The sequence below is a fragment of the Loxodonta africana genome, chromosome 2 (genome assembly GCF_030014295.1).
Source record: "Loxodonta africana isolate mLoxAfr1 chromosome 2, mLoxAfr1.hap2, whole genome shotgun sequence".
Taxonomy (NCBI): domain Eukaryota; kingdom Metazoa; phylum Chordata; class Mammalia; order Proboscidea; family Elephantidae; genus Loxodonta; species Loxodonta africana.
Genome location: NC_087343.1, coordinates 211,523,066 through 211,547,718, shown reverse-complemented (window position 1 = coordinate 211,547,718; position 24,653 = coordinate 211,523,066). Strand labels below are relative to the sequence as shown.

The following is a 24,653-nucleotide window of genomic DNA, read 5'->3' as shown; positions in this document are numbered from 1 at the left end:
GGCGCCGACGCCGAGAGTCATGTGACATAAAGATGGCGGCGCCGCGGTAGCGGGTCCCTGGTTGTGGCGTCCAAGGAGCCGCAACGGTTTCTGCCCCCAAGCTGTGGGGGCGGCCCGTAGTCCCGCGTTAGGCACCCTTTCCGGACTCAGCTGTTACTGGCGCGGTGGAGTCAGGGCAGTGCCGGAGACCTCGCTGCAGGTGCCTTGGGCCGGCCGCGCTCGCTGCGGGAGGAGGAGGGTAACCAGCTTCCCCGGTCTTCTGGGCCTGAGGCCTTGGGGCTCATGAAGCCGTCGAGGGCTCCGGAGAAGCTACACCTCTGAGCCGGGTGTGGGAGTTTTGAGTCCTCGAGTGTGTGTGAGGCAGCCTAGGATTCCTGAGGGCTCAAAGGCGGCCACAAGGACTTAGTTTCCTACTCCAGAGGCTCGGCGTCCCCGCGTTGACTACCCTTGCATTCTTTCCCAGACCCTCTCCATGTTCTCTCCTCACATCTGGAAATATGATCAGCGCCCCTGATGTGGTGGCCTTCACCAAAGAGGACGAGTACGAGGAGGAGACTTACAATGAGCCGGCTCTGCCCGAGGAGTACTCGGTGCCGCTGTTCCCTTTCACCAGCCAGGGAGCCAACCCGTGGTCCAAACTGTCCGGGGCCAAGTTCTCGCGGGACTTCATCCTCATTTCTGAGTTCTCCGAGCAAGTGGGACCCCAACCCTTGCTGACCATCCCCAATGACACCAAAGTTTTTGGCACTTTTGATCTCAATTATTTCTCCCTGCGGATCATGTCTGTGGATTACCAGGCCTCGTTCGTGGGCCATCCCCCTGGTTCTGCCTACCCTAAGCTGAACTTCGTGGAGGACTCCAAGGTGGTGCTGGGCGACTCCAAGGAGGGAGCCTTTGCATACGTGCACCACCTTACCCTGTACGACCTGGAGGCCCGTGGCTTCGTGAGGCCCTTTTGCATGGCTTATATCTCAGCAGACCAGCACAAAATCATGCAGCAATTCCAGGAGCTTTCGGCTGAATTTTCTAAAGCCTCTGAATGCCTGAAGACAGGCAACAGGAAGGCATTTGCTGGGGAACTTGAAAAAAAGCTTAAAGATTTGGATTACACCAGGACAGTGCTGCACACAGAAACAGAGATTCAGAAGAAAGCCAATGACAAAGGCTTTTATTCATCTCAGGCAATTGAGAAAGCCAATGAGCTGGCCAGTGTGGAGAAGTCCATCATTGAACATCAAGACCTGCTGAAACAGATTCGTTCATACCCATATCGGAAGTCGAAGGGGTCTGATTTGAGTGCGGGTGAGGCAGAGCACACGCAGGATCAGGCTGGTCAGACATCCACTACCTCTAACCCTGATGAGTCTGCTGACACAGAAGTTTACACTTGCAGACCAACCTACACCCCCAAGCTCATCAAAGCAAAATCCACCAAATGTTTTGACAAGAAGCTGAAGACCTTGGAAGAGCTCTGTGACACTGAGTATTTCACTCAGACACTGGCTCAGCTCAGCCACATTGAGCACATGTTCAGAGGAGACCTATGCTACCTTCTGACCAGCCAAATTGACAGAGCCCTTCTAAAGCAACAGCATATAACAAACTTTCTCTTTGAAGATTTTGTGGAGGTTGTTGACAGGATGGTAGAGAAACAAGGTAGCGCGCTCCTTGAGCCCGGTCAAGACAGGCCACCTTCCAGGTCTCTGGAAGAATGTCTGATTCCCAAAGTGTTAATTAGTGTTGGTTCTTACAAGTCCAGCGTGGAGTCCGTGGTGATCAAGATGGAGCAGGAACTTGGAAATGAGGAGTACAAGGAAGCAGAGGTGACAGAAGTGAGCAGTTTTGACCTGCAGGAGAACTTGGACTACCTGGATATGGATATGAAAGGGAGTATCAGCAGTGGTGAAAGCATTGAGGTTCTAGGAACCGAGAAGTCCACCTCTGTGCTATCTAAATCTGACAGCCAGGCCAGCCTCACGGTACCGCTGAGCCCCCAGGTGGTCCGGAGCAAGGCGGTTAGCCAGAGGACCATTAGTGAGGACAGTATTGAAGTCCTCAGCACTTGCCCCTCTGAGGCACTCATCCCTGATGACTTTAAGGCCAGCTACCCAAGTGCCATTAACGAAGAGGAAACATGTGCAGATGACAGTGAGGGAGCCATCCACTTCCAGGCAAGCATCAGCCCCCCGGATCTGGGGGAGGCAGAGGAGGGCAACTTGGAAAACACCCCATCACATACCGACTCCTCTTGCTGTATTGGGAAGGAAAGCGACAACTTGCTGATGCCACTTCCCACTCCTCCCCACAAGCTCTCTGACAATGATGGAGTGGTGAGCATCCCTCCACAAAGCTATAGACAGAAGGACCAGGGCTTCCATGTGGACTTTGCAGTGGAAAATGTCAGCCCTTCCCAAGACAACAGTTCCGAAAGCTTCCCGGCTTATGAGCTGGACCCTAGCTGCCTGCTGGCCAGCCGGGATGTCAGTAAAACCAGCCTGGACAACTATTCAGACTCCACCAGCTATGTGAGCAGCGTGGCCTCCACCAGCTCAGAAAGGACTCCCTCTGTGCATCCCCCCGGCTCCTCTTCTGAGAGGCATAAAAAGAGGGCCGGCCAGAATGCCTTAAAATTCATCCGCCAGTATCCCTTTGCCCACCCTGCCATCTACTCGCTGCTCAGCGGGAGGACACTTGTGGTCCTGGGGGAGGATGAGGCCATCGTCAGGAAGCTCGTGACAGCGCTGTCCATCTTTGTCCCCAATTATGGCTGCTATGCCAAGCCTGTGAAGCACTGGGTTTCCTCCCCTTTGCACATTACGGATTTTCAGAAGTGGAAGCTTATTGGCCTGCAGAGGTAACTGGTTACAGGTGGTAGGGAAGGGCCCTGTCCAGTTAGAGATGGTGGAGGCTTCAAATGCACATCTCTTTGGGTGAGGTGGGCCCAGATTCAGGGACCTGTGGCTTCCAGCTGGGGTTCCCCAGCAACTCACTGTGTTATTGTTGGCAGATCATTCTCCCCTGGCCTTCAGCTTCTGTGTTTGTCATGGGAAGGGCTTGCAGTTCTTAAGTGGTTCCCAACCCTGCTGTATGAGAATTTTTTAAATCACGAATTCCTGGCCACCATCCCCAGAGACTCTGAATCGGTTGGGCTGGGGTAAGAAATGAAATTTTTCTGTGTACAGCAAAGTTTGGGAGCAAGTGGACTGCAGGTCCTTCCTGTAAACGATTTGCTCCTCAGAGGCTGTGATCTTTCTCTGAGAGGGCAGCTGTCACAGAGGGACGGCAGGGCATCCTCATAGAGGGCAGCCGTCACAGAGGGCAGCTGTCACAGAGGGATGGCAGGGCGTCCTCGGAGAGGGCAGCTGTCACAGAGGGATGGCAGGGCATCTTCAGAGGAGGCAGCTGTCCCAGAGAGACGGCAGGGTGTCCTCAGGGCAGCTGTCACATAGGGACGGCAGGGTGTCCTCTGGCCCTCGCTGTTCTATTTGCCCGAGGAGCCTGTCTGAATAAGGAAATGCCATGACCAGTCCCTTCTTCCGCTCTCTGAGTATGTTAGGTTTCATCTCCCCATGCTACTGATATCTGCTTTGAGAGATTCCTTTTGTGTTTCCAAATACTGCTCAACGAGTTAAGCCTTGCTAAGGGGCACTTTCCCTCTGTGTATTCACCGTGTTCAGTTTCCTCATTTTGTGGCCCTGAACGAGGCACTTCCCTTCTCTGAGCCCCATATTCCTTGTTTGTAAAAGAAAGCCGTTGAACTAGGTGATCATCAAGGTCTCTTCTGACTTTGTCTTCCTCACATTACGTGGAAAGGGTCAAATGAATTTCTTCAAGACCTTAATCAACAGTTAGGAATTCTTCTAATATTCCTACTTTCTCATTAATCCTGAAGATTAATGAGGTGTATTATCTCCTGTGGAACTCCCCTGGAGCTTTCCCTAGCCCTTGCTGCGTTAGGTTTTACCTGGGGTAGTCGTGTCTGACTTAAGCCAATGCATTACCCTATCAGGGCTTGTTGAGAATCTACTGAAGGTCATGTGGGTGCTGGGCCACCAGAGAGGGTGTGTTCTGGTCCCAGCTCTAACACCAGTTCATTCACGGGGTACATTCTGGCATGTCGCCCCAGCACTGTAGGCTTCAGTTGCTCTGTAGGAAGTAAGAGGCTTGGGTCTTTGAGTGATCATTTCTCAAATATTTACTGAGGTCTGCTGAGTGCCAGGCACTGTACTTAGTGCCCGAATTACAAGGTGAGTTAATCATGGCAGTGGTGACAGGAAGAGCGTGGCCTCCAGGATCAGCCCCAACCCAGCCCCATCACTGCTGTGGGACCTGGAGTCGGCAGCTTGGCCTATCTGAGGCTGTTTGCTCAGTTGCAGCTGGAGCTGAGGAGATCTACCCTGTAATAAAGTCTGTTGAAGGGCCTCTTGCATCTGACCCCTACTGACTGGTCTCCTCTGAGATCCAAGTAGGGGACGCAGGCCAGTTGCACAGAGGCTGCATGTGGTTCTCACCCACCAGCCTTCAGAGAGTAGCCTGGAAAACAGATTCTTTAAACATTCTTTCCTGCAAAAGCCAGAGGTCCAGTGAATTGAGATCTTTGCAAAGAATCCCAAGTGGGAGAGTGAGTGATTATTTCTCTGGTTAAATTTCCCTTCTCAAACCCGAGTGTGCTCCGGTATTAGGAACTGGGGATGTCTGCCTCCAGAGGGTCCTGTTCAGGCATGGGGGCGATGGATCGGGGTCCCTGGGGAACATGTCACTGAGGATCAGCTGAGGGGCCAGAAGTAGAGTAGGCATTGCACTTGCTGCAGCTCCCCTGCCAGTGCAGTGCAGAGAAACCCCAGGGGGAGGTGAGCAGTGGAGGGGAAGCATCACGAGGTTAAAGTCCGTGGCAGTGTGGCCTGCCCATTAGAGAGGGGGCAGGGGGTGCTGTGAGCCCCAGCCCTGGGCTGCCCCAGCAGCTGTGCGAATGTGGCCCAGTCATCTCGCTCCTGCATTCACCGGATCCTGTGGTGCCTCTGTAGGTGGAGTCTGCAGCACCCACCTCCTGGAGTTGTTGAGAGGGCTCACATATGTGCTATCTATAGCCTGGTGCAGATAAGGGTGCTGAGTCAGTGTAGAGCCATGGGCAACTTTTAGGGATGCCGATAGGGCCCTGTTTTGCTGTGCTCTCAGATGCCCGGCCTGTGCAGGTCTCTGCCTCCCACCTCTGGGACCTTGAGCTTGTGCTTTTCTGGATCTGAAATGCCTTCTTCCTCTCCCAGAGCCCACCCTGCTTTCAAGGCCTACCTCCAGTGCCAGCTCCTCCATGACCCCACTTTGATTTTCTCAAGGTGTCTCAGGAGACCTTGGCCATGTCCCTCTTCCCATCAGGGTACTTGCGTGCAGCTCTCTTCCCAACCACACTGAGCTTGCTCAGGACAAGAATTCCAGGGTCCTTTTTATTCCATTCACAGCTCCCAGGTCAGTGCCTGGTATATAGCAGGTGTTCAGTAATGATTATTAAATATTTGAAAAGATAATAAAACCCAAAAGGAAAAAATGTTGTGAGACTATTTTGGCTCCAAGTTACTGTCAACTCTTTTAAAAAATACGTTATACCTAACACAAGCTCTTAAATTTCTGAGGTGTGATAGTCTGTGCAATCTGGTCAGCCAGCCATTTGCCAGACTGTACAGGGTAATCCCAGCTCTGGAAAACTGATCTAGAGGAGGCTTGTTAAGAACCAGCTTACTGAGGCTGACCACATCAACTTTCTCTTCCCGTGGAAGTATACTTCCTGCCCGTACTAGGCAGTGGGGGGCATTAGGCCAAGGCAGACTCAACCCTGGTGCTCCATGGAGAGACAGGTAAGCAGCAGTGCCTACCCTGGGAAGTGTCAGGCTATGAGTAGTAATAGTGGCAACCACAGCTAGCATTTAGCTGCTACTGAGGGCCAGACACTTCTCTCACCACAACTCATTTAATCCCAGCAGCATCCCCATGAGGTAGGTTCTGTTACCTCCATCTTGTAGATGAGGCTCTGAGAGGTTCAAGAATGTGACCAAGGTCACACAGCAAGGAAGCAAAGGTGCACACAAGGGGGGCATTTATTCCAGATTGAGGGATCAGGGAAGGCTGAAAAAGTTCTTATTGACCAACTGGTATAAACCAAGTACAAAAGGGAAGAAGGGCATTCCAGGCAAAGTAAACAGTTCAGTGATTTGGGGGCCCTGCAGAAGGCTGGTCGTGGCTCAAAGGTGGGTCCATGTGGGGAGGTAATGGATGAGGCCTCAGAAGCTGGCAGGAGTCAGTCCAGGAAGGGCTTGTGGGCTATGCCAAGGTGTTCAGCCACCATCATGAGGGTGGTGAGGAGCCATAGAACAGTGTGATAATCAGATTTGTATTCCAGAAAGAGCCAATAAGTGCTGGCCGGGCGGAGCTGGCCTGGAGTCAGAATGCTCACACCTCCTAGGCTCAGCCTCCGTCTTCCTGCACTTCTCTTCCTGCTGACCTTTGCCTGTCTGTTTCAGAGTGGCCTCTCCTGCCAGCGCTGGCACCCTCCAGGCCTTGAGCCGCTATAGCCGCTATACGAGCATCCTGGATCTGGATAACAAGACCCTGCGTTGCCCCATGTACAGAGGTACCCTTGTGCCCCGGCTGGCAGACCATCGCACCCAAATCAAGCGGGGCAGCACTTACTACATGCACGTCCAGAGCATGCTCACCCAGCTCTGTTCCAAGGCCTTCCTCTACACCTTCTGCCACCACCTGCATCTGCCTGCGCACAACCGGGAAACACAGGAACTGGTGGCCAGTCGCCAGGTGAGCTTCCTGAAGCTGAACCTGGGTCTGGTGAATGAGGATGTCAAGGTGGTCCAGTACCTGGCCGAGCTGCTAAAGCTGCGGTACATGCAGGAGTCTCCTGGGACCAGCCACCCCGTGCTCAGGTTTGACTATGTCCCCAGCTTTTTGTATAAAATCTGAGGTTGGTCCCAGCTACTGTGACAAAGACCTCTGACTCAGGGCAGAGGGGTTTAGGGGGGAAGTGGTTGGCATGACCAAGCAGTTGTCTAAGCTTGACTGTTGAGACTTGTGTTGTCGGTGGGAAGGAAATCAAGGTGGCCACCATGACTGATGACTCTGGGCAGCTTGAGTGTTGAGCATGGGCAGAGATGAGAGGCTGGGTCTCTCGGAAGGCATCTGGAGGGGCAATAACAGCCCCTCCTGGTGCCAGGTACAGAATGGCCCAAGATTGGGAGTGGCTCCTGTCTTCCCAAGGACTGGCAGCCAGGGCAGAAGAAGAGCCAGCGTCCCTCAGGTGGGTGGGGAAGAGCAGGAGACCAGAGCCTAGGTGGACGGAGCACACAGCCACATTCAGCACTTGTTGACCCAGGATGACAAAACACACTTGGCCTCATTCAGACCCAGCTGGAGGCCCCTGAACAAGTGAGGAGGAGGGGCAGGCGCACCACCAGCTTCCTGGGCCCCAAGGCTGCAGAGGACAAGAGAGAGAGCACCCTTACCCTCGCTGCCTCACCCAGGGAGACATGCTGGTACACTGTCAGTAGAAATGACTGCAGGAGCTGAGCTGCTGGTCCCTGCTGGGAAAGGCACCACTCGGAGGTAGACAGATACCCAGTACTCAGGGTGGGGCTGGCTTGCCCGTGCAGTCACCACTGTGCTCTCCTGGGGACAGCCCACTGCCTTTTCTGGACAGATCGAGCCATCGTTTTTCTCCTGAGAAAGGTCTGCAGAAATGTTCAGATTCAGCAGAAGTCATGTCCCCCCTCCAATGCAGTCCCCTCACCCCTAGCAACCCTTTGCAACCATGGTACTACCTCGTACGGGGTCTTGTTGACAAGGTGGCAGCAGCATTCTGTCTGCCTGGCCAATGCGGTATAAGCCCACCCAGCAGCAGTAATCTTGGGAGGGGTTTCCTGCAGAAGCCAGGCTCCTCTCCATGCTTCTACTGCCCTCCCCCCCGAGTCCCACCTCCACAGAAGGCGTTTTGAGACTGAAAAAAGGAAAAGCCTCTGTTCATCTACCCCACCGCCTCCCACCCTGACCACCACCCCCGCAGGCCCCCTCCTCCCTGGGGCTTAAGGAAAAGTTTCCTGCAAGAAGAATTTACACCTTTTTTCAGAAACTGTTTTTCCCCACAAGTAGGAATACTCTGGATGTTACTGCTTCTTTTTAATTTGTTCCAAGAAAAAGGTGGTCACAGGGGCCTGAATCAGCCACAGCAGTTGCTCCTGGGCACTCGTACATATATGCACAGACTAGGCACTGCCTTCAGTGTTGCTTGGGTCCTGCTGCTGACACCCAGCCCCACTGTCAGCTTTGGGAGCACCGTTGAGGTCACTGAGGGCAGCCGCACAGGACCAGGGAGGGTTTGCCTCCCAGCGCCCTGTGATCCTCCGTCACACAGGTGTCTGCACAGAAGGAGCGTGCCTGCTGGCACCCCCTCTCCCCTCAGAGGGCTGTGGCTTTGCACATGAGGCTTCGACCAAGACCCTTTTGTGGCGGATGGCGTTGCCCACGCCTCATCAGTTTCTTTGTACCTGTGCCTGCGCTGTGCATTTTCAGAGACAGAAGTTGCCAGCAATGTCTTGGCAGTTTTTAAATGTGAAATATCCATTGTTTGCACGTGAAGAAGGCTGCATAGAAAGCCAGTTCTTCTGTCTCCCTCTGCCTGTCTCCACGCCCCCTCCCTGGTGTTTTAAGTGCTGCTTCATTTTCTAACTGGGTGGTTAACAGCTGTCTACTTAGGCATCCAAGGTTGCAGCAGCGCAGTATTTTGTCTTAAAGGGAAGAAAGGTCTGTGGCGCCCAAATGACAAGAAAATGGACAGGTGTTCATTGATACTGCCGCTGCTGTTTTGTCCCTGTGTTTTTACACTAGTGTGGAAACCTGCAGTTAATGCTGCTTCTCACTTGGGAAGCTGGTCGAGGCAGCAGGTCAGTTTCTGGCAGATGCTGAATCGCAAGAGCAATTGGCCTTCTAGAAGCTGAAGCAATGCATTACACTGATGTTAAGTAGAAGTCCGCTTCAGTGGGTATTTGCTTGGAGGCTTAGCCTTGAGGACGGTTCAGAAGGTTCTCAGGACTCTCAGGCAAAAGACCAGTCAGGGTGACAGAGCCACGTCTCCTGGGTGGAGCCAGCTACAGAAGGGGCAAACCGGGAGCAGCTCACTCAAACTGTTTGCTCTCAGAAGTGAAGGTGGTGTCACTGAATAGTGGCTGAACCCCAGGACTGAAATTTTGGTTAGGGTACCTTTTCAGAGTGGCAGTTTCAAAGGATTACTTGACGCAGAGTATGCTAGTTCTTAAAGGGATATTGAAGGTACTAGACCTGAGTCATAGTTGAGGCAGAGATGTCTGATACTCTGACGCTCTGCGCCCTCCCAGCCCTGCTCCACTTTGGAAAACTTGAACCTACTAGAAAAGTCTTGTACTTATGGCTGTTGGTGGTGGGGAGACCTATGCAATGGGGCTAATCTCTTGAAGAATTTTCATTTGAGGTTTTTGCTTTAGTAATAGGTTAATGAGTTTTATAAAGCATCTAAAAACACCACTTCCAGAAAATAGGTATTAGTGCCCCTAATGACTTCTTCAGTCATAGGTATCATGTTGAAGGCCCAGGCATTGAAGCTTTATTCTTGTCTGAGGTCTGTTTCAGCTTCACCTATAAGCCATTACCACTTCCCCACCCCCCTTTTTATAAAAACAGCCCAAGTTAAAAACCTGATCAGGCCAGCAGTATGCACTAATAGTTTTCAGAAGCCCCATTTTAGAGAACTGAAGGCATTTTCTGGCCTTTGTGACGTGTGTGACACTGGCCTGAGCTTCTGCCTCACCTGTTCCCCTAGGAGCCTCACTCCCATGGTGGAAATTTAGGATTTTAGCAGTTGTGACTTTTCCATAGTTTACCACAAGGCTGGCAGTTACACGCATTGCACAGGCGTTAGGAATGGCCCACGGCAGCTCACCTGCCATCCCCACCTAGCCTGTAATTTCTGTTTCAAAGCATTGCTGTGTCCAAAGCACTGTCAATTCAACCCCAAACAAATTACATCTCAAAATCCCAGAGAGGCCTGTGGACGCCCCCCAGCACCCGGCTGGGGCTGCTGCAGCTCCCGCAGTGTTGCTCAAGGCAAAGAGCTGTCTGCTCACTGGACATCTTACATGCAGTGACTGCCCACGTCCTATCCATGTGGAACGCATACTCCCCTCCCCCAGCCCCAGCGTTGCATGTCCAGCCAGCTTCTAGTGTCACGCCGTTGTCTGTCTGCAGGACTGGCAGCACAGTCTCAAGCTGATGGAGAATTCATGGTGGGCATGTCTAGCATGGGATGAACCGGCTCCCTTGGGGAGCAATCAGGCATCTCCTCCTTTGCCTCCCGCCTCCCTCAGGCAAACCAGTCCGCTGTCTGGCTTTTCCCCACCACTGTGATAGAAAGTGGTAAAACTCGGATCTTTACAGACCTCAAAAGCAAAGAGCCCTGGATTTCTACTTCTAGCTGGAAAGCAAAGAACTGATAACGTCTGGCACCAGACATTCTCCTGGGCTCTCTCCTTGGGGCCATCTCATATAGTCTGGTTCTGTCAGATAAGGTTTGGTTCAAGCTACAGGAAGGCAGACGATGAAGGTAATAGAAGGAACACTTAGCAAACCCACCTGTAGGCATGGGGCCTGGGCTTGCTGGGAGTCAGTTGTTCCACCCAATATGAAGGAGATGAACTTGGTCCTGTGTAGTAGGGGGCCTTGGATACATCCATTTACCCTCAGTTGGGGAGGAGTCCCAAAATTACATGTTTCAGCAGCAAAACGGCTCCCAAGTGGAGGCCGAAAACAGAGCCTGGGACCACATCCAGCACACTGGGTGACTGCAGCACCTGCCCCGCCCCCACTTGAGCGAGCACCAACAGCAGCTAGGCCCAGGCTGCAGGGAGTGCCAGGAAGGCAGGGCCGCAGGGTACCCCTGCTGCCGCTCAGTGCACTGGGTCAGTGGACACACAGGCTCGGTTGAGATAAATGCTGCCTTCAAGGTGGCAGTGAAAAGCAGTCTGTGGTGAATTCCTGTTATTTTTTAAGAAAGCTATTTTATTACTGCATGTTCCCCTGTCTGTTTGTGACTGTCACCATGCAAGCAGCAGCCCCCACAAGTGGCTGATGGAATCATTCAGCTGACGTGTGGTACCATTTTATCGGTGTTGCTGAACAAGAGTTCAACCAGAGTAAATGCCAAATAGTATGAGAAGTGTACTTTTTAAGAAAATTAATTTATTTGAGTTCAGATATTTTTGAAATAAAAAAAATTGGTTGTATTTTTAAAGGTACAATTCCTGTAGACATTCTGTGGTTAAAAACTTACTGTGCTTATTAGAAATGGTCATCCAAGTTTTGCACTTCAGCTTTGTGAGAAATAAAGTTTGTTTGGGAAGGTGATGTTTGGTGCCTAATTACAGGAGGGAGCTAGCTCTGGGGCTGCTGACTGACTCTCAGACCTGTGATTGTGGGGAGGGGCTTTCTGGAGGGGATGGTACTGGGGCACACTGGTGCTCTCCCACCAGCCCCAGGTGTGGAGGGCAAAGGATACCTCAGACACAGCACCCTCTCAGCTGCTGACAGCAGCCCTGCCACCTCTTGGGGGGGTGCCTCGTGTGGCCTGTCTAACTTCGGTTCTGGTTTAAAGCACACAACAGCAGTGTCTGAAGAACTTTCTTTAGGATGGTCAAAATTCAGCTTTCCTTTTGGCACCCCACCAGGTAACAAAACATTAACAGTGGGCAGCTTTTAGAAGCTATTAGCTTTGGGTTTGCTGTCTGCCACAGCAGGTTAGGAGAAAGCCCAGTGACTATCAGAAGGATAAGTACAATTACTGGAGTCTAATAGTTTTGCCCTATACCACTGTCCATCCAAATGAATTAAGGCTAAATGGCTAAACAGTATTTCATTTGTCCAGAGGAATTAGGTGCAGCTGTTCGAGAAAGTAAAAGTTCAGATCGAACGCTTAACCTGTCCCAGAGTACTAACAATGGGCTCTAAACACATTTTGATTAGTGAAGACACATGAAGAAGGTTCAAAATGGAACCCCTCCAAGGGCACAAAGAGACGAACATGGTCCCCAGTGGGGCAGCTCTTCTCTGGCCCTGAGCAAGTGGCTCCTTGGCGGTGCCTGCCCTCCCGGCTCTGTGCTGCTCGGGGGTGGGTAGGCAGCCCCTTCAGAAGTCAGGCAGGCCAGGCAGAGGGAAGAGGGAAGCAAAGTTCTCCACATCCTCCCGGAGAGCCCTGATGGCAGTCTGGTGCTTCTCATCGCCTGCTAGCTTCTCCTTGAATTCCTTCAGGGTAGCCTTGGCACCGATGTCCTTCTGAATCTGCAGTGTCAGCTCTATCCCTGTGTAGCAAGACACAAATGAGCATCTGGCTAGCAGTAGGGTGTGGCTCTGCTGAGGCCACAGGCCACAAAGTGGGAGAGAAGCATGGTTCATGCCCTATGCTAGACTAGGGGGGAAGACAAGGGCCTGAGTCCAAAGCACAATTGTCAAAATGTCCCCCACAGCTGGTGAGTGTAATACACTCAAAGATACTAACATTTACCTCAGCAGGGATTCTTACAGGCACTCTTCCTTGGGCAGACATCAGGAAATGTATAAGCCTCTAAGGATGGCTTGCTGAATGATTTTTGCTGTCTCCTGTACCCAACAAACACTTGGCCTGGAGACAGCAATGTCCCTCAGTGGCTGTTTCTGCACCACCCATGGTCACAATTAGAGCCTTCAGGTACCCAATAAAATGTGGCAAACTCCCAAATTTTATCCTTACCTCTGTGGATAAAGTGGGCTACTTGGTGGAAGTCTTCTTCCAAGAATCCTCGGGATGTCAGTGCTGGGGTCCCCAGTCTTAGTCCACTGGGCCGCAGTGCACTTTTGTCACCTTTGAGATAAATGGGATTCTGTCCCTAACCCACACCCAACTCGCCACTCAGCATTTACAGAGTATGCTTGGGCAAGAGCTGGCTCGAGGGTACTGGCTTGACCTAGCAAGAATAGTACCACTGACCCAAAAACTAGGGGCAGGGCCCAAGGCATCACAGATGGGGGGAGAGAAGTGCGTTTTGGCCCGTCATTTTTAAACAGCAAAGTCATCTCCTGTGACGTGGCCCTTGCTCTAAAAACGAGGCTAACATCTGGCAGGGCCTGGGATGTATCTCCAACTGCTGGGGTGAGGGCTGAGTCTGCAGGAGAGGCTGGAAGACAGCCTGGATTCAGTCCCCATCCAGAATGGTGTATCAGACCCCTCAGATCACCTGATGTCTCCCTGAGGCGAAGTATCTTGGCCCAGAAGAAAGGCAGACAGGTGATGAAAGGAAGGCCAAGGATTCTCACCTGGGCAGGTGTTCTTGTTACAGGCAATAGAACAGGCTTCTAGCACCTTCTCAGCCCTTCCACCATCAGTGCCTTTGGAACGGAGATCGACAAGGATCAAATGGTTGTCAGAACCACCTGAAAAAAAAGGTGGACATGCAGAAAATGCAGAAGGCTGACTCTGCCTGGTGAAGAAGTACCTAAGAAGCATGGGCAGGGAGCGATGGAGGCTGCAGCAGATGAGGTGAAGGGAGTGAGCATACCCACCACATGCTCTCCAAAATTTTAATCCCCTGCTAGAAAAAAGGAGGCAGTGGTGATTCAGTGGTAGAATTCTCAGGGAGACCTGGGTTTCATTCCTGGTCAATGTGCAAGCCACCACCCATCTGTTGTTGGAGGCTTTGGTGTTGCTATCATGCTGAATGGGTTTCAACAGAGCTTTCAACCTAAGATGGACTAGAAAGAAAGGCCTGGTGATCTACTTCCAAAAATCAGCCAGTGAAAACCCTACAGATTATAATGGTCTGATCTGCAACCAATCATGGAGATGGCACAGGACAAGGCAGCATTTCTTTCAATTGTGCATGGGGTCTCCATGAGTCAGAGGCTGACTCAATAGTGGCTAATAACAGCAGCTAAAGAAAAGATGCCCCAGGAGCTAAGAATTTGAAAGGACACAGTAAAACAAGGTAATCAATCATACAGAGGAAGGATGAAGCTGATGGGTAAAATGTCCACTCTAGTGACACAGAGGACCAGAGGGCCTGACAGTTTGCTCAGCGTCCTTTGTGGTTGGTTTTCTCCTAGACAGATTACAATTGGCCATTTCCTGTGTCTCTGAAATCTGTCAGAGGCCACCTCTGTGCCTGGTCAGGGGAGCATGCAGGTGGTGCAGCAGCCACGCTCGCCTGGCTAGCACTGTCACATACTTCACCCCTCCCCCGGTGAAGTGGACAGATGATGCTACGGAGGCTAAGAGACCTTGGTGGAACCGGTCCACGGTCATGCAGGGGTCCAACCACACTTTGGCCTGTTTTCCAAGCCCCTGGATCTTTCCACTTTGAACTGTTGTTATACCAGGCACCTTGAACAGGTGACAGTGGTGCTCTGGCTTGGCCACTGGGGTGTGTTTCAGGGATGACCAAGATGCAGCTGACTCTAATCAATAGCTTTGCTCTGCAGCCTCGGGGCGCAGAGTGTAAGTCTCAGCTTTGCTGCACAGCTACAGTCAGGCAGCTCAACATTTTTGAGCCTCCGATGCCCATTTGCAAAACAGACCAGTAGTTCACGAGGTTGTCAGGAAGCCTAAATAAGATACTGTGTATTGTCCTTGGCACGGTGCTGGCACTCACAAATGTGGGCTGCTGTTATTGCCACTGTTACCTGCTTTGTTGCACTGGGCCACGTCTGCAGGGAACAAGAAAAAGACAGTGACCAGAGTGAAAGCAGGCCTGGGAGGCCACACAGGTGGGAGACCTTCTCCCCCAAGTCACCACAGGGCTGCCAAGGCTGTTATTGGATGCCTGGGGCCGGAGGGAGTTTGGCTTACATCCTAGTAACTCAAAGTGTGGTCCCCAGACCACCAGCATCAGCATCACCTGGCATCTGGTTAGAAATGCAGAGACTTGGGTCCCCCAACCCAGACCTAGAGAATCAGAACCCGCATTTTAACCAGAGCCCAGGTGACTCGTGTGCACGTCCAAGCTTGCGCAACCGCAACACTGACCTCACCCTCAGGAGGAGACCCTTCCATGGGAAGGTGTGAGGCATTTCTCTATAGAAAGGCACCACAGCCAGGCCTTGTTCCAAATCCCAGCCCTGCCACATACTAACTGTGTGGCCTTTAGCCTTCTCTCAACCTAAGCCCCTTATGTCATACATAAGCACGTGCCCATCTTTCAGAGCCAGGTAACAAACACCAGCTACCATGACCATCATCATGGCACATGGAGAAGGTGTCTGGCACTGTGAGAAAGGGGGAGACTGGACAGGAGGCCCTCCAGCCTGAGGGTGTGCTGACTTCTGGGGTGGTCCCAAGCCCTCACCCAGCTACAGTGGCAGAAACCGGTTGACTGCCCCATTGGCCACCCCATACTGGGATAAGTGGGGTGCCAGGCTTAATGCCCCCACAAGGAAGGGCACCTGTGGACCGGCCACATGGCACAACATTGCTTCTGTGGGTACCTGTCACTATGCTGTAGCCCAGCTCCATTAGGGCCTGGGACAGGGCCTTGCAGTTGGCCACCACCTGGTGCTGATAAGCTATGAACTCCGGAGTCATGGCTTGCTTCAGGGCCACAGCAACCCCTGGGTGGGAGGAGAGAACGTTTCAGAAAACAGGGCAGGATCAACAGGAAAAAATCTGTTTCTATGTGAGCCGCCTTATTTTTCAGTGTCACCAAAGGGAGGTGGATTACATTTGTTTTCTCACAAAATGGTAATTTTTCTAATTCTACAATTACCTGGCTAAATTTCCAGCCCTTTATTGGAGAAGATTCTTTCTGAGGAACTGCCTTTTTTTTTTTTTTTAATGTGCTCTTCTCAATCCCCCATTTTTTAATTTTGTGGTCAAACAGATATAACAATAACAAAAAAAAAGTGGCCATTTCAACTATTTTTAAGTGTACAATTCAGTGACATTACTTACATTCACCATTTTGGGCAACTATCACCACTCTGTATTTCCAAAACCTTTTCATCACCCCAAAGAGAAATTCAGTGCTCCTTAGGCAATAACCTCCACCCCCCCCCACCCCTAGTAACCACCAATCAACTTTGGTCTCTACACATTAGCTTGTTCTGGATATTTCATTTAAGTGGGATCATATACTATTTGTCCTTTTACGTGTGACTTACTTCACTAAACATAATGCAGTGGTATGTATGAGAACTTCGTTTCTCTTCACGGCTGCGTAATATTCCACTGAATAGACAGACCACATTTTGTTTCTCCCTTCATCAGCTGATGTGCATAGGGGGTGTGTCTACCTCTAGATACTGTGAACAGTGCTGCTGTGAACAATGGTGTAGCGGAACTGCTTGTGAGGTAACTTTTTCCCTAAGCATGGATGCTTAGTGCTACTAAGATTATCGCAGAAAAAGCTCTTCTTGGACAAAATGAGTGTTACTACTCAGCTGCCCAAAGGCAGATTTTATGCCCGATCATGCAGCTGTCTTAGAGTCCATGGCCCCATTCTACTCTGCACCATTCAAGCCACCTCCAGAATCCTGAGTCAACTGTGAGTGCTGCTCAGGGAGACAGAAAACTGGAGGGTGATGGGAAAGTCAGTGCCTGAGGCCTGGCACAGATGGCCCCACTCTGTGTTCGTGGGCCTGAACACCCTACCCCCAAGGCTGAAGAAATGTGAAAATGCCCCGTGCTCCCAGACTTCTCTCCACCTGCTCACACTTCAAATTCCCTTCTTTGCTGCTTTCCCCAGTTCCCTCTTTTTAAACACTAGTGTTTCCCTAGAGAAAGGTCACACATTTGTCACTGCTCCTCAGATGAATACGTTTCGTCACTTGCTTTCTCCCAAAGAAGACATGGCATAACTCCGAGACAGAGCATTTCCTAACCAATCGCAGTAAGAAAGGAGACTATTTAACGAGACCTCCAGTTGTCAGTGGAGACAGACCTGGGAGTCAGTGATGTGGGAGGAGACACCCATCAGGGGGAAGTGCCTTGTCTGAGAGCCTGCTCCGTTGCAGACGTCCTCTCACATCCCTATCTGCACCTTCTCGTGGTCATGTTCCTTCTACACACTTTAAGGCCCCTGCCCTGACCTCAGCCTTGCCCAATGGTGACCACATGTGAGGAGTGGCTGTCGCCTCTCTCTAGTCCCTACCTTCCACCAGTCACAACTATGTCCCTCTTCCCTGTTGGCAGCTCCTGGGTAGAGATATTCCTGCCACACACTTTGAATAGAAGGTGAGACAGAAATTAAGGGGCACAGAATGAGCCGAGGGTATGAGAACCACCAGATGGCACCGTGGCCATCGGCCTGAAGGTGCATTTTACCAGCAATGGCGTGGTTGTGGGGACCTCCCTGGAGGCCCGGGAAGACGGCAGCATTGATGAGCGACTCCAGGTTGTACAGAATCTCTTTGCCAGTCTTGGGGTCCACACTGCGCACTCCTGGGTGAAGAAAAACATCAGAATGGAACCACATGGGCTGTCCCGTGTTCTTCCTTACTTGGACTCAAGCCCAGACTGGTTCCAGCTCCCAAGAGAGCAGAGGTGGGGAGGGGTACACAGCCTCCCTGTGACTGGGAGAACTGGTTCCCAGCGCCGCAGAGCAGAGGGCCCTTCCCTTCCTGACCAGTGTCCTCACACTTGGGAATGAGGTGTTAGGGATGACTCGTAGGAACATTGGTCTCAGCTGGACATCTGTTTTCCCTGACAGCACCTCTTTTTAACAACACACAGCTGTAGTGAGGCTTTAGGAAAGTAAATGGCAAAGTGTCCCTCCCTGAGACTGGAACAGACTATGCCTTGGGTATATCTCCCCAAAAAAGGAGTGTCCAAGACGGTCACCTCCAAGATGATGACTTTGAAGGGGACAACAGTTATCGGGCTAGATAAGGGGAATAAGGTTCCTTTCTGTTAGTAATAATGAGAAACAACAACTACCAGTAACATCTATCTAGTGCTCCTTGTGAGCCAGCAACTGCTCTAAGCATTTTACAGCAGCCGCTGGAAGAGAAAGGGGCTATTATGGTATTATTACACTCCCCATCTGGAGATGAGGAAATGTGGTGGAGAGAGGACACACCACGGCCCTAGAACACTGGCCAAGCAAGGCCCAGGGTGAGTCACCTGGGGAGTCTGGCCCCAAATGGGCTCCACTCATGACACCCACACATAGTGGAAAAGGCAGAATCCTCCCAGGCATGTGGGAAGAGCCACCTCCCTTAGAAATGGGTCATCAGAGGTGTGAAGGCAGCAGGACCCTGAGAAGCAGAAATAGGCAAGTGGAAGAGTCTAGCAATGGGAGCTGCGCAGAGATAAGAGTGATCCGTTACTACAGGGCTTGTTTCTCTTCTGACTCAGGTTCATTCATAAGTTCTCACCACGGGCTGAACGAGGACCTGATTACTAGCTCGGTCTTTCCAGGGTGAGATTCCCCAATTAAGCGGGGAGTCTAGATGTGGGCTATAAATATTCCACAACTGGAAGAGAAATTCCTCACTAAAATTACTAAACTGGAATAATGGTTTTTACATCAGTGCCTTACAGTTTGGTTACTGTGAGTCTTTTTTTGGAGAAACATGCTAGAGCACAGTGAATTCACCAAGATGATGGCTGTATGGCAGGCAGTGCCCATTCAAACACCATTCAAACACCACCTGCCTCTCGTGGCAAAGATTAGCTAAGACAAGGGGCAAGAGGCACCCAGTACAGTACAGACACACAACGGTGCCAGTTCACTTCCTCTTTTCCTTGGACTCAGTCACACAAGGAACGATAGGAGAGCTGCCGCTCGGGATTCCTCCTCCAGTCCTTTCTGCAAAGCCGCCATTGTTCCTTCCCCAGATAGCTCTTCAAGGGATCCAAGGTCAGAGCTCGTTCCAGTTCCTTAAACCAAATCTAAATCCCCCAGGAGAAACACAAACTACTCCCGTGTGCCCAGGCCCTCGGGAAGCAAACCTTTCCTGTAGAAGATCATGCCAGCCCGGCAGCCTCGCAGAGTCTTGTGGGTGGTGGTGGACACCACGTGGCAGTATTCAAAAGGGGAGGGCACCACGCCAGCTGCCACCAGCCCACTGATGTGTGCCATGTCTGCCATGAGATACGCCCCGTTATCATCGGCAATCTTCCTCAGACGGGAGTAGTCCAGGTTTCGGGAGTAGCAGCTGACACCTGGGAGGGGACAGTGACACTGTCACATCAGAGAAGGCCCTAGCAGCGGGGCCAGGTGAACTGCAGATGAACAGGCGGATACCAGATGTGCAGATTCGAGAGCCTAGCACTGCCCTCTGCCGCCCAAGACCTCTGAGAACAAAAATGGATAAGTGCTAAAGGCAACGACACTGACCAGCCCTTGAGTGTCACGGTGATCAGGGTGGCTCCCACTAGGTTACCACCCCCGATTAGTTATTCCCCTGGTACTGACATCAGCATGCACACACATTTGTCCTTTCGGCTGTTACTCCACACCTGAATTTCTAAGGTACTTTACATGGGGTGTGGCTCCCCGCTGAAAAAAACAATACTTAGTCCAAGAAACACTGCTACCCAGGGCAGAAACGACAATAAGCTACAGGGTGGGAAGCTACAGGTCAAAGGCACATGGGATCTGCTGACAACTAAGGCTGCCTTCAGCCCAGCGAGTCACCTGCAATGATCAGCTTTGGGTGGAAAAGGCGGGCATTCTGCTCCAGCTGGTCATAGTTGATATAGCCAGTGTCGGGGTTCACCTGTGGGAGGCAAGACGGTGGCTCAGCCTTCTCCCTCTGGCCACCCTGTGCCCACTCTTCTTGAACTTGAGCCAGCTGTCAAGGTTACAATGGCTTCTTCCGAGTCCTCGGGTGGTGCCGACAGTTAACATGCTTGGCTGCTAAACAGAAGGCTCGAGGTTTGGGCCCACCCAGAGATGCCTCAGAAGAAAGGTCCGGTGACCTAGTTCTGAAAAAGCAGCCCGTGAAAACCCTATGGAGCACAGCTCTACTCTGACACACGTGGCTCACCGTGAGTTGGGCTGGACTAGACAGCTGGTTACTATGGCTACATGGTCCAAAGCCCATCTTCAAGATGAGTTTTGGCCAATTATGATGTCTGGAACTGAAACACCTAGCCCTTCAATGAGAAGAAATGAACTATCACTTGCACACCAAAGAGCACACGCACCCTTACAAGAACTGAGACAGAGGCTAAGTAAAAATCAAATGATCAACAGACTGCAACAGACATCTGAAAGTGGAAACCAGCACCCATCAGTCAACAATACTGTGTCCGCTATTCACCAGACTGAGAGGCTCTGGTGCCTTCTGTTCATGGTGGGAAAGACAGCATACCCCAGGAACGGCACGTCTGACAATGAACAATGCAGGCAGCAGGCTCCTGACATGATGCGGTTACCTTGTGCACTGCCTGGGTGACGAATACGCACGAACCTCTTCTCTGCTGTCCTTAAACCTGCATGGAGAAACCACCATGCCTCCCAGGAGCCCTCAAATTCTATCATGCATTTTTAAATCGTGTTGTTTCTATGGACAGGGCCCCAGGCAGCCCTGGGCACTGGTTTTGACAGTTGTTGTTTGTTACAGTTAATTCTGACTCATGGCAACCCCACGTGTCACAGTAGAGCTCCACAGGGTTGTTAAGGCTGTGGTCTTGCAGAAGCCGATCTCCAGGCCTGTCTCTCAAGATGCTTCTGGGTGAGTTCAAACTACCAACCTTTTGGCTAGTGGTTGAGAGCTTAACTGTTTGCACCACCCAGAAAATGGTTACATACTGGGTGTACTGTTGATATGGGTTATAGCTGGCAGAGGGTAGGTCTGGGCAGTGAGGGCAGCCACAGAGTGCAGGAGCCTGGGCTGTGACTGCTATTGCTACCACCCAGAGGCAGTGGACGTGGAGAGGTGGGCCGTGTCGCCCTGCTCTAACCTCTCTGGCTGCAGGGGCTCCCCTAACTGGCTGTGGAGGGCTGTGGCTGATGCCCAGGATGCTGGTATTGGTGCTAGGGCCAGGGACGCTGCTGTTCCAGCAGCTGCTGGCCTGCTGTGATTCTGAGCAGGGCTGTAGCTGGCTAAGGGTGGCATCTGCTGTGGAGGTAGCTGTTTCACCGGTGCGAGGTAGGGTGCGGATCTGGCTGTAGTTGACTTGGTGGTTGTAACTTTTATCCTGGTTGCTGCTGTCCCAGTAATTCTGAGAAGCTGCCATCCCCACTACAGATGAAACCTCCTTGGTGGTTGCCTCAAGGCAGTCCCTCTGCCTCTGGACCACAGCTTCCCTTCACTAAGTCCCAAGAGATCTCCCTATTCAGGGCAAGAAAAGGAGAAACAGGAGCCGTGGAGACTTCCTGTATTGCCACATGAACCAAACTTCATTCCTGCAGATGCAGCCCAACATGGGGGTCTCCTGAGGAAGCACACCAGAGACGCATGCACTAACCTTATAAGGCATGGATTCAAAAAAGATGGATGTGGCCGAGATCTTCTTCTTGTCAGTCATGAACCCGTGGGTCAGGTGGCCCCCGTCGGGCAGGTCCAGGCCCATGATGCGCCCGTGGGGCTCCACCAGGGCAGTGTACACCGCAAAGTTGGCAGGGGAGCCTGCAACGGGTGGGCCAGAGCAGACACGGTTATTTCTACTCCGGAGGCACCGTGCAGCTCCCAGGGGCTTGGGGAGAACAGGCCCAGCCTCCCACACAGATTCCTGAGTAGGGGTTCCACGAGCCCCCAGAGGGTCCCCTGCCCCATCCGCATGAGAATAAGAGTATGTGTGTGGGGGGTGGGGAACATTTGGGAGAAAGAGTACTGCCAGGGGAGGGGGCAGTGCAGCTGAAAGACCATGAGCCAGGGAGGAAGATGTGCCCACCCAGCACAGGGTCGACTTATTTTTCACTTTTGCTTTTGGCCAGTTCTCTCAGGGAATGTCAGCCCTTACCTGAGTAGGGCTGGACATTGACCCCCCAGCACTGGGGGTCCAGGTTGTAAGCCTGCAGCGCCCGTTTCTGGCACAGAAGCTCCAGCTCATCAATGAACTCCGTCCCGCCATAGTACCTGTGGGGGAGGGCAGGAGACTCAGACCTGCTTGGCTGACTTCCAGTCCCAGCAGAGATGGTACACGGGCAGAGGCAGAGGGGCCCTGCACCAGCCCCATTCCTCTCACTGGGGCCTCTGGGACCTCGAGTAGAAGACCAGACCAGCTGTGCCGCCGAGCAAGCACCTCCTCATCTGTAAGAGTGGGTACCCACTAATTGTACACTTTAATGGCGAATGTATGGTATGTGCATTGTACCCCAATAAAGCTGTTATAAAATAGTAAAAACCCCAAATCCAGAAGTTTGGGTCCTAGATTTGTATTAGGGAAAGTCATTAATGCTAGATCACTGCTGCTTCCAAATACTAAGAATACCAAGAATATTCGAAGGGATGATTTCACATTTTTAAAAAAATGATAACGTAAATAGACTTTTTCCATTTTTAAGAGCCCTTTAAAGTGAATAAATGATTGAACTACCTACACTTCTACTTAGTTTTTTTTTTAATTGTGGTAAAATATATATAACGGAATTTGCCATTTTAATCACTATTAAGTGTACAGTTCGGTGACATTAACCACATTCATCATGTTGGCAACTGTCACCATTTTCTATTTCCAAAACTTTGTCATTATCCCCAACAGAAACTATGTACTTAGTGAGCAGTAATTCCCCGGCCCCGCCTTCCCCCAGCCTGCAGGAACCACTAATAAACTTTGGTCTCTCTGCATTTGCCTATTCTAGATACTTCCTATAAGCGAGATCATACAATATTCATCCTTTTGTGTCTGGCTTATTTCACTCAGCATCATGTTTCCAAAGTTCATCTGTGTTGTTGCATGTCTCAGAATTTCATTCCTTATCATTGCTGAATTCCAGTGTATGTATATCCCACATTTTGTTTATCTATCCTCTGCTGATTACATGTGGGTTGTTTCCACCCTGTGAATAGTGCTGCTGTGAACATAGGTGTACAAGTATCTGTCTGAGTCCTTGCTTTCATTCTATTTAGTTTTTAGTGACAATTATTTTTGGTTAAGTAATTAATAAATTCATAAAATGAGCCTTAAAAAGGGGGAGATGTCACTAGATGACCTGAGGGCCCCTCTCAGCCTCACATTCTATGGTTCCAGGCAACAGAAGGTGAGTTGCCACAGGCTGCAGGAGAGCAGCCACACCCAGGACAGCAGACTTGCAGACTGCCGGGGGTGTATGGGGACAGAGGGGAGGGAGGGAGACATAAGACCAGACCCCGATGCTCCTTCCCGGCTCGCCTCTCTGCACTGAGCAGTCTCAGCAACAGGGGACTGTGCAGAGCGCTGACGCTTCACAGTCACAGATGCAGTCAGCCCCTGGTTCTGCTGCTCACAGACTTGGCACAGCTTCCTTGGCCTATTTCTTTATTTTTAAGAGGGGATGACAATGCTGACTTCAAAGTAAGGCCGTGATGTGAAAATAGGGGATGTGCACAATCACGCTCAGCTCAATGCTTAGAACTCAGCACTTCGTTCATCAATTTAAGATGTCCTCAATTATAAAATGACCATTATTTTATTAATCACTGAGGAAGCCAAGAGCATTGTCAATTATCAATTAAATGATAACCTGCCATCAGCTGGCGCCCCTGCGTGGCACAGAGGGTTAATGTGCTTGGCTGCTAACCAAACGGCTGGCAGTATGAAACCATCCAGAGGCACCCGCGAACAAACTCCTGGCGATCTGCTTCTAAAAGGTTCACGGTCATGAAAACCTTCTGGAGTGCAGTTCTATTTTGTAATACTTGAGATTGCCATGAGTTGGAATCGACTCACTCTACGGCAACTGGTTTGGTGGTGTTTTTTTTTTTTTTTTTGGTTGCCAGCAATTTTAAAATGGATTCCAATTTCACAGATGGTAAAATGGGAAAAAGCAAGGCATTGGACTGATGCAAGTTGGCAATACTGAAAAAAGTTAGAGCAGCTCCCCAGTGCTAAGCCTCTGAGCTCGTATGGAAATTTCATTCTGGCAAGGGATTAAGAAGCCTGACTCTGGCCAGGGATGTAAATCATGTTCTCCAAATTAACTTCACTTGCAATAAGGTGGCTACCCCTCCCCCCACCCCATTTGAGCACTTACAGAGGAGGAGAAACACTACCAATGATTAAAGAATACACTCAAATCTCAAAAGAAAACATGCGGCAATTTTAACACCTTACTGGGCCCACAAATCACCTACCTCACCTCTTTACAGACATATTCACTGGGCCAGGGCAAAAATCCCAGGAACTGTCCAAGTCTTTTCTACAAAACAGACTAGATATGCTGGAACCTCAGGCAGTTTGGGATTTGGTGTGAGAACATCTGGATTCAAACCCCGGTTCTGCTAGCAGCGTGAGCCCTGTGTGGTCCCTGTGCTGTGCAGCCTCGGGACGCCACTTCATCTGGTGTGCCTCAGCTTCCCCAGACTGAAGACATGGGAGACAGCGCCAGCTGCCTGGCAGCCTTGCTGTGAGGGTCTGAAGCCATCTGTTGTGGAAACATCTGGTCAGCTCTTCAAGGGACAATGCACAAGTTGTTCACAGTGCTGCTGCGCTCAGCTGCCATTGAGTCAGCCCCTCA

At 51.2% G+C, this 24,653-nt stretch overlaps 2 protein-coding genes across 2 annotated transcripts in view; one reads left to right on the top strand and one right to left on the bottom strand.

The window, feature by feature from the left end:
- The first annotated feature begins 15 nt into the window (after positions 1-15).
- On the top strand, positions 16-22,713 carry SMCR8 (SMCR8-C9orf72 complex subunit). Its single transcript, XM_003420664.4, has 2 exons — positions 16-2,854; positions 6,513-22,713. The coding sequence occupies exons 1-2, from the start codon at positions 498-500 to the stop codon at positions 6,964-6,966; spliced, it is 2,811 nt and encodes a 936-aa protein (XP_003420712.1). The 5' UTR covers positions 16-497; the 3' UTR covers positions 6,967-22,713.
- Positions 12,208-24,653, bottom strand: part of SHMT1 (serine hydroxymethyltransferase 1) — a 28,764-nt gene continuing 16,318 nt past the window's right edge. The window contains exons 4-12 of the mRNA XM_003420665.4: positions 21,959-22,074; positions 21,464-21,624; positions 19,686-19,767; positions 18,998-19,210; positions 17,369-17,485; positions 15,535-15,657; positions 13,372-13,488; positions 12,809-12,919; positions 12,208-12,380 (exon numbers count right to left, since the gene is read on the bottom strand). Coding sequence (XP_003420713.1) covers positions 12,208-12,380; positions 12,809-12,919; positions 13,372-13,488; positions 15,535-15,657; positions 17,369-17,485; positions 18,998-19,210; positions 19,686-19,767; positions 21,464-21,624; positions 21,959-22,074 — 1,213 coding nt within the window. The remainder of the gene's footprint in view (positions 12,381-12,808; positions 12,920-13,371; positions 13,489-15,534; positions 15,658-17,368; positions 17,486-18,997; positions 19,211-19,685; positions 19,768-21,463; positions 21,625-21,958; positions 22,075-24,653) is intronic.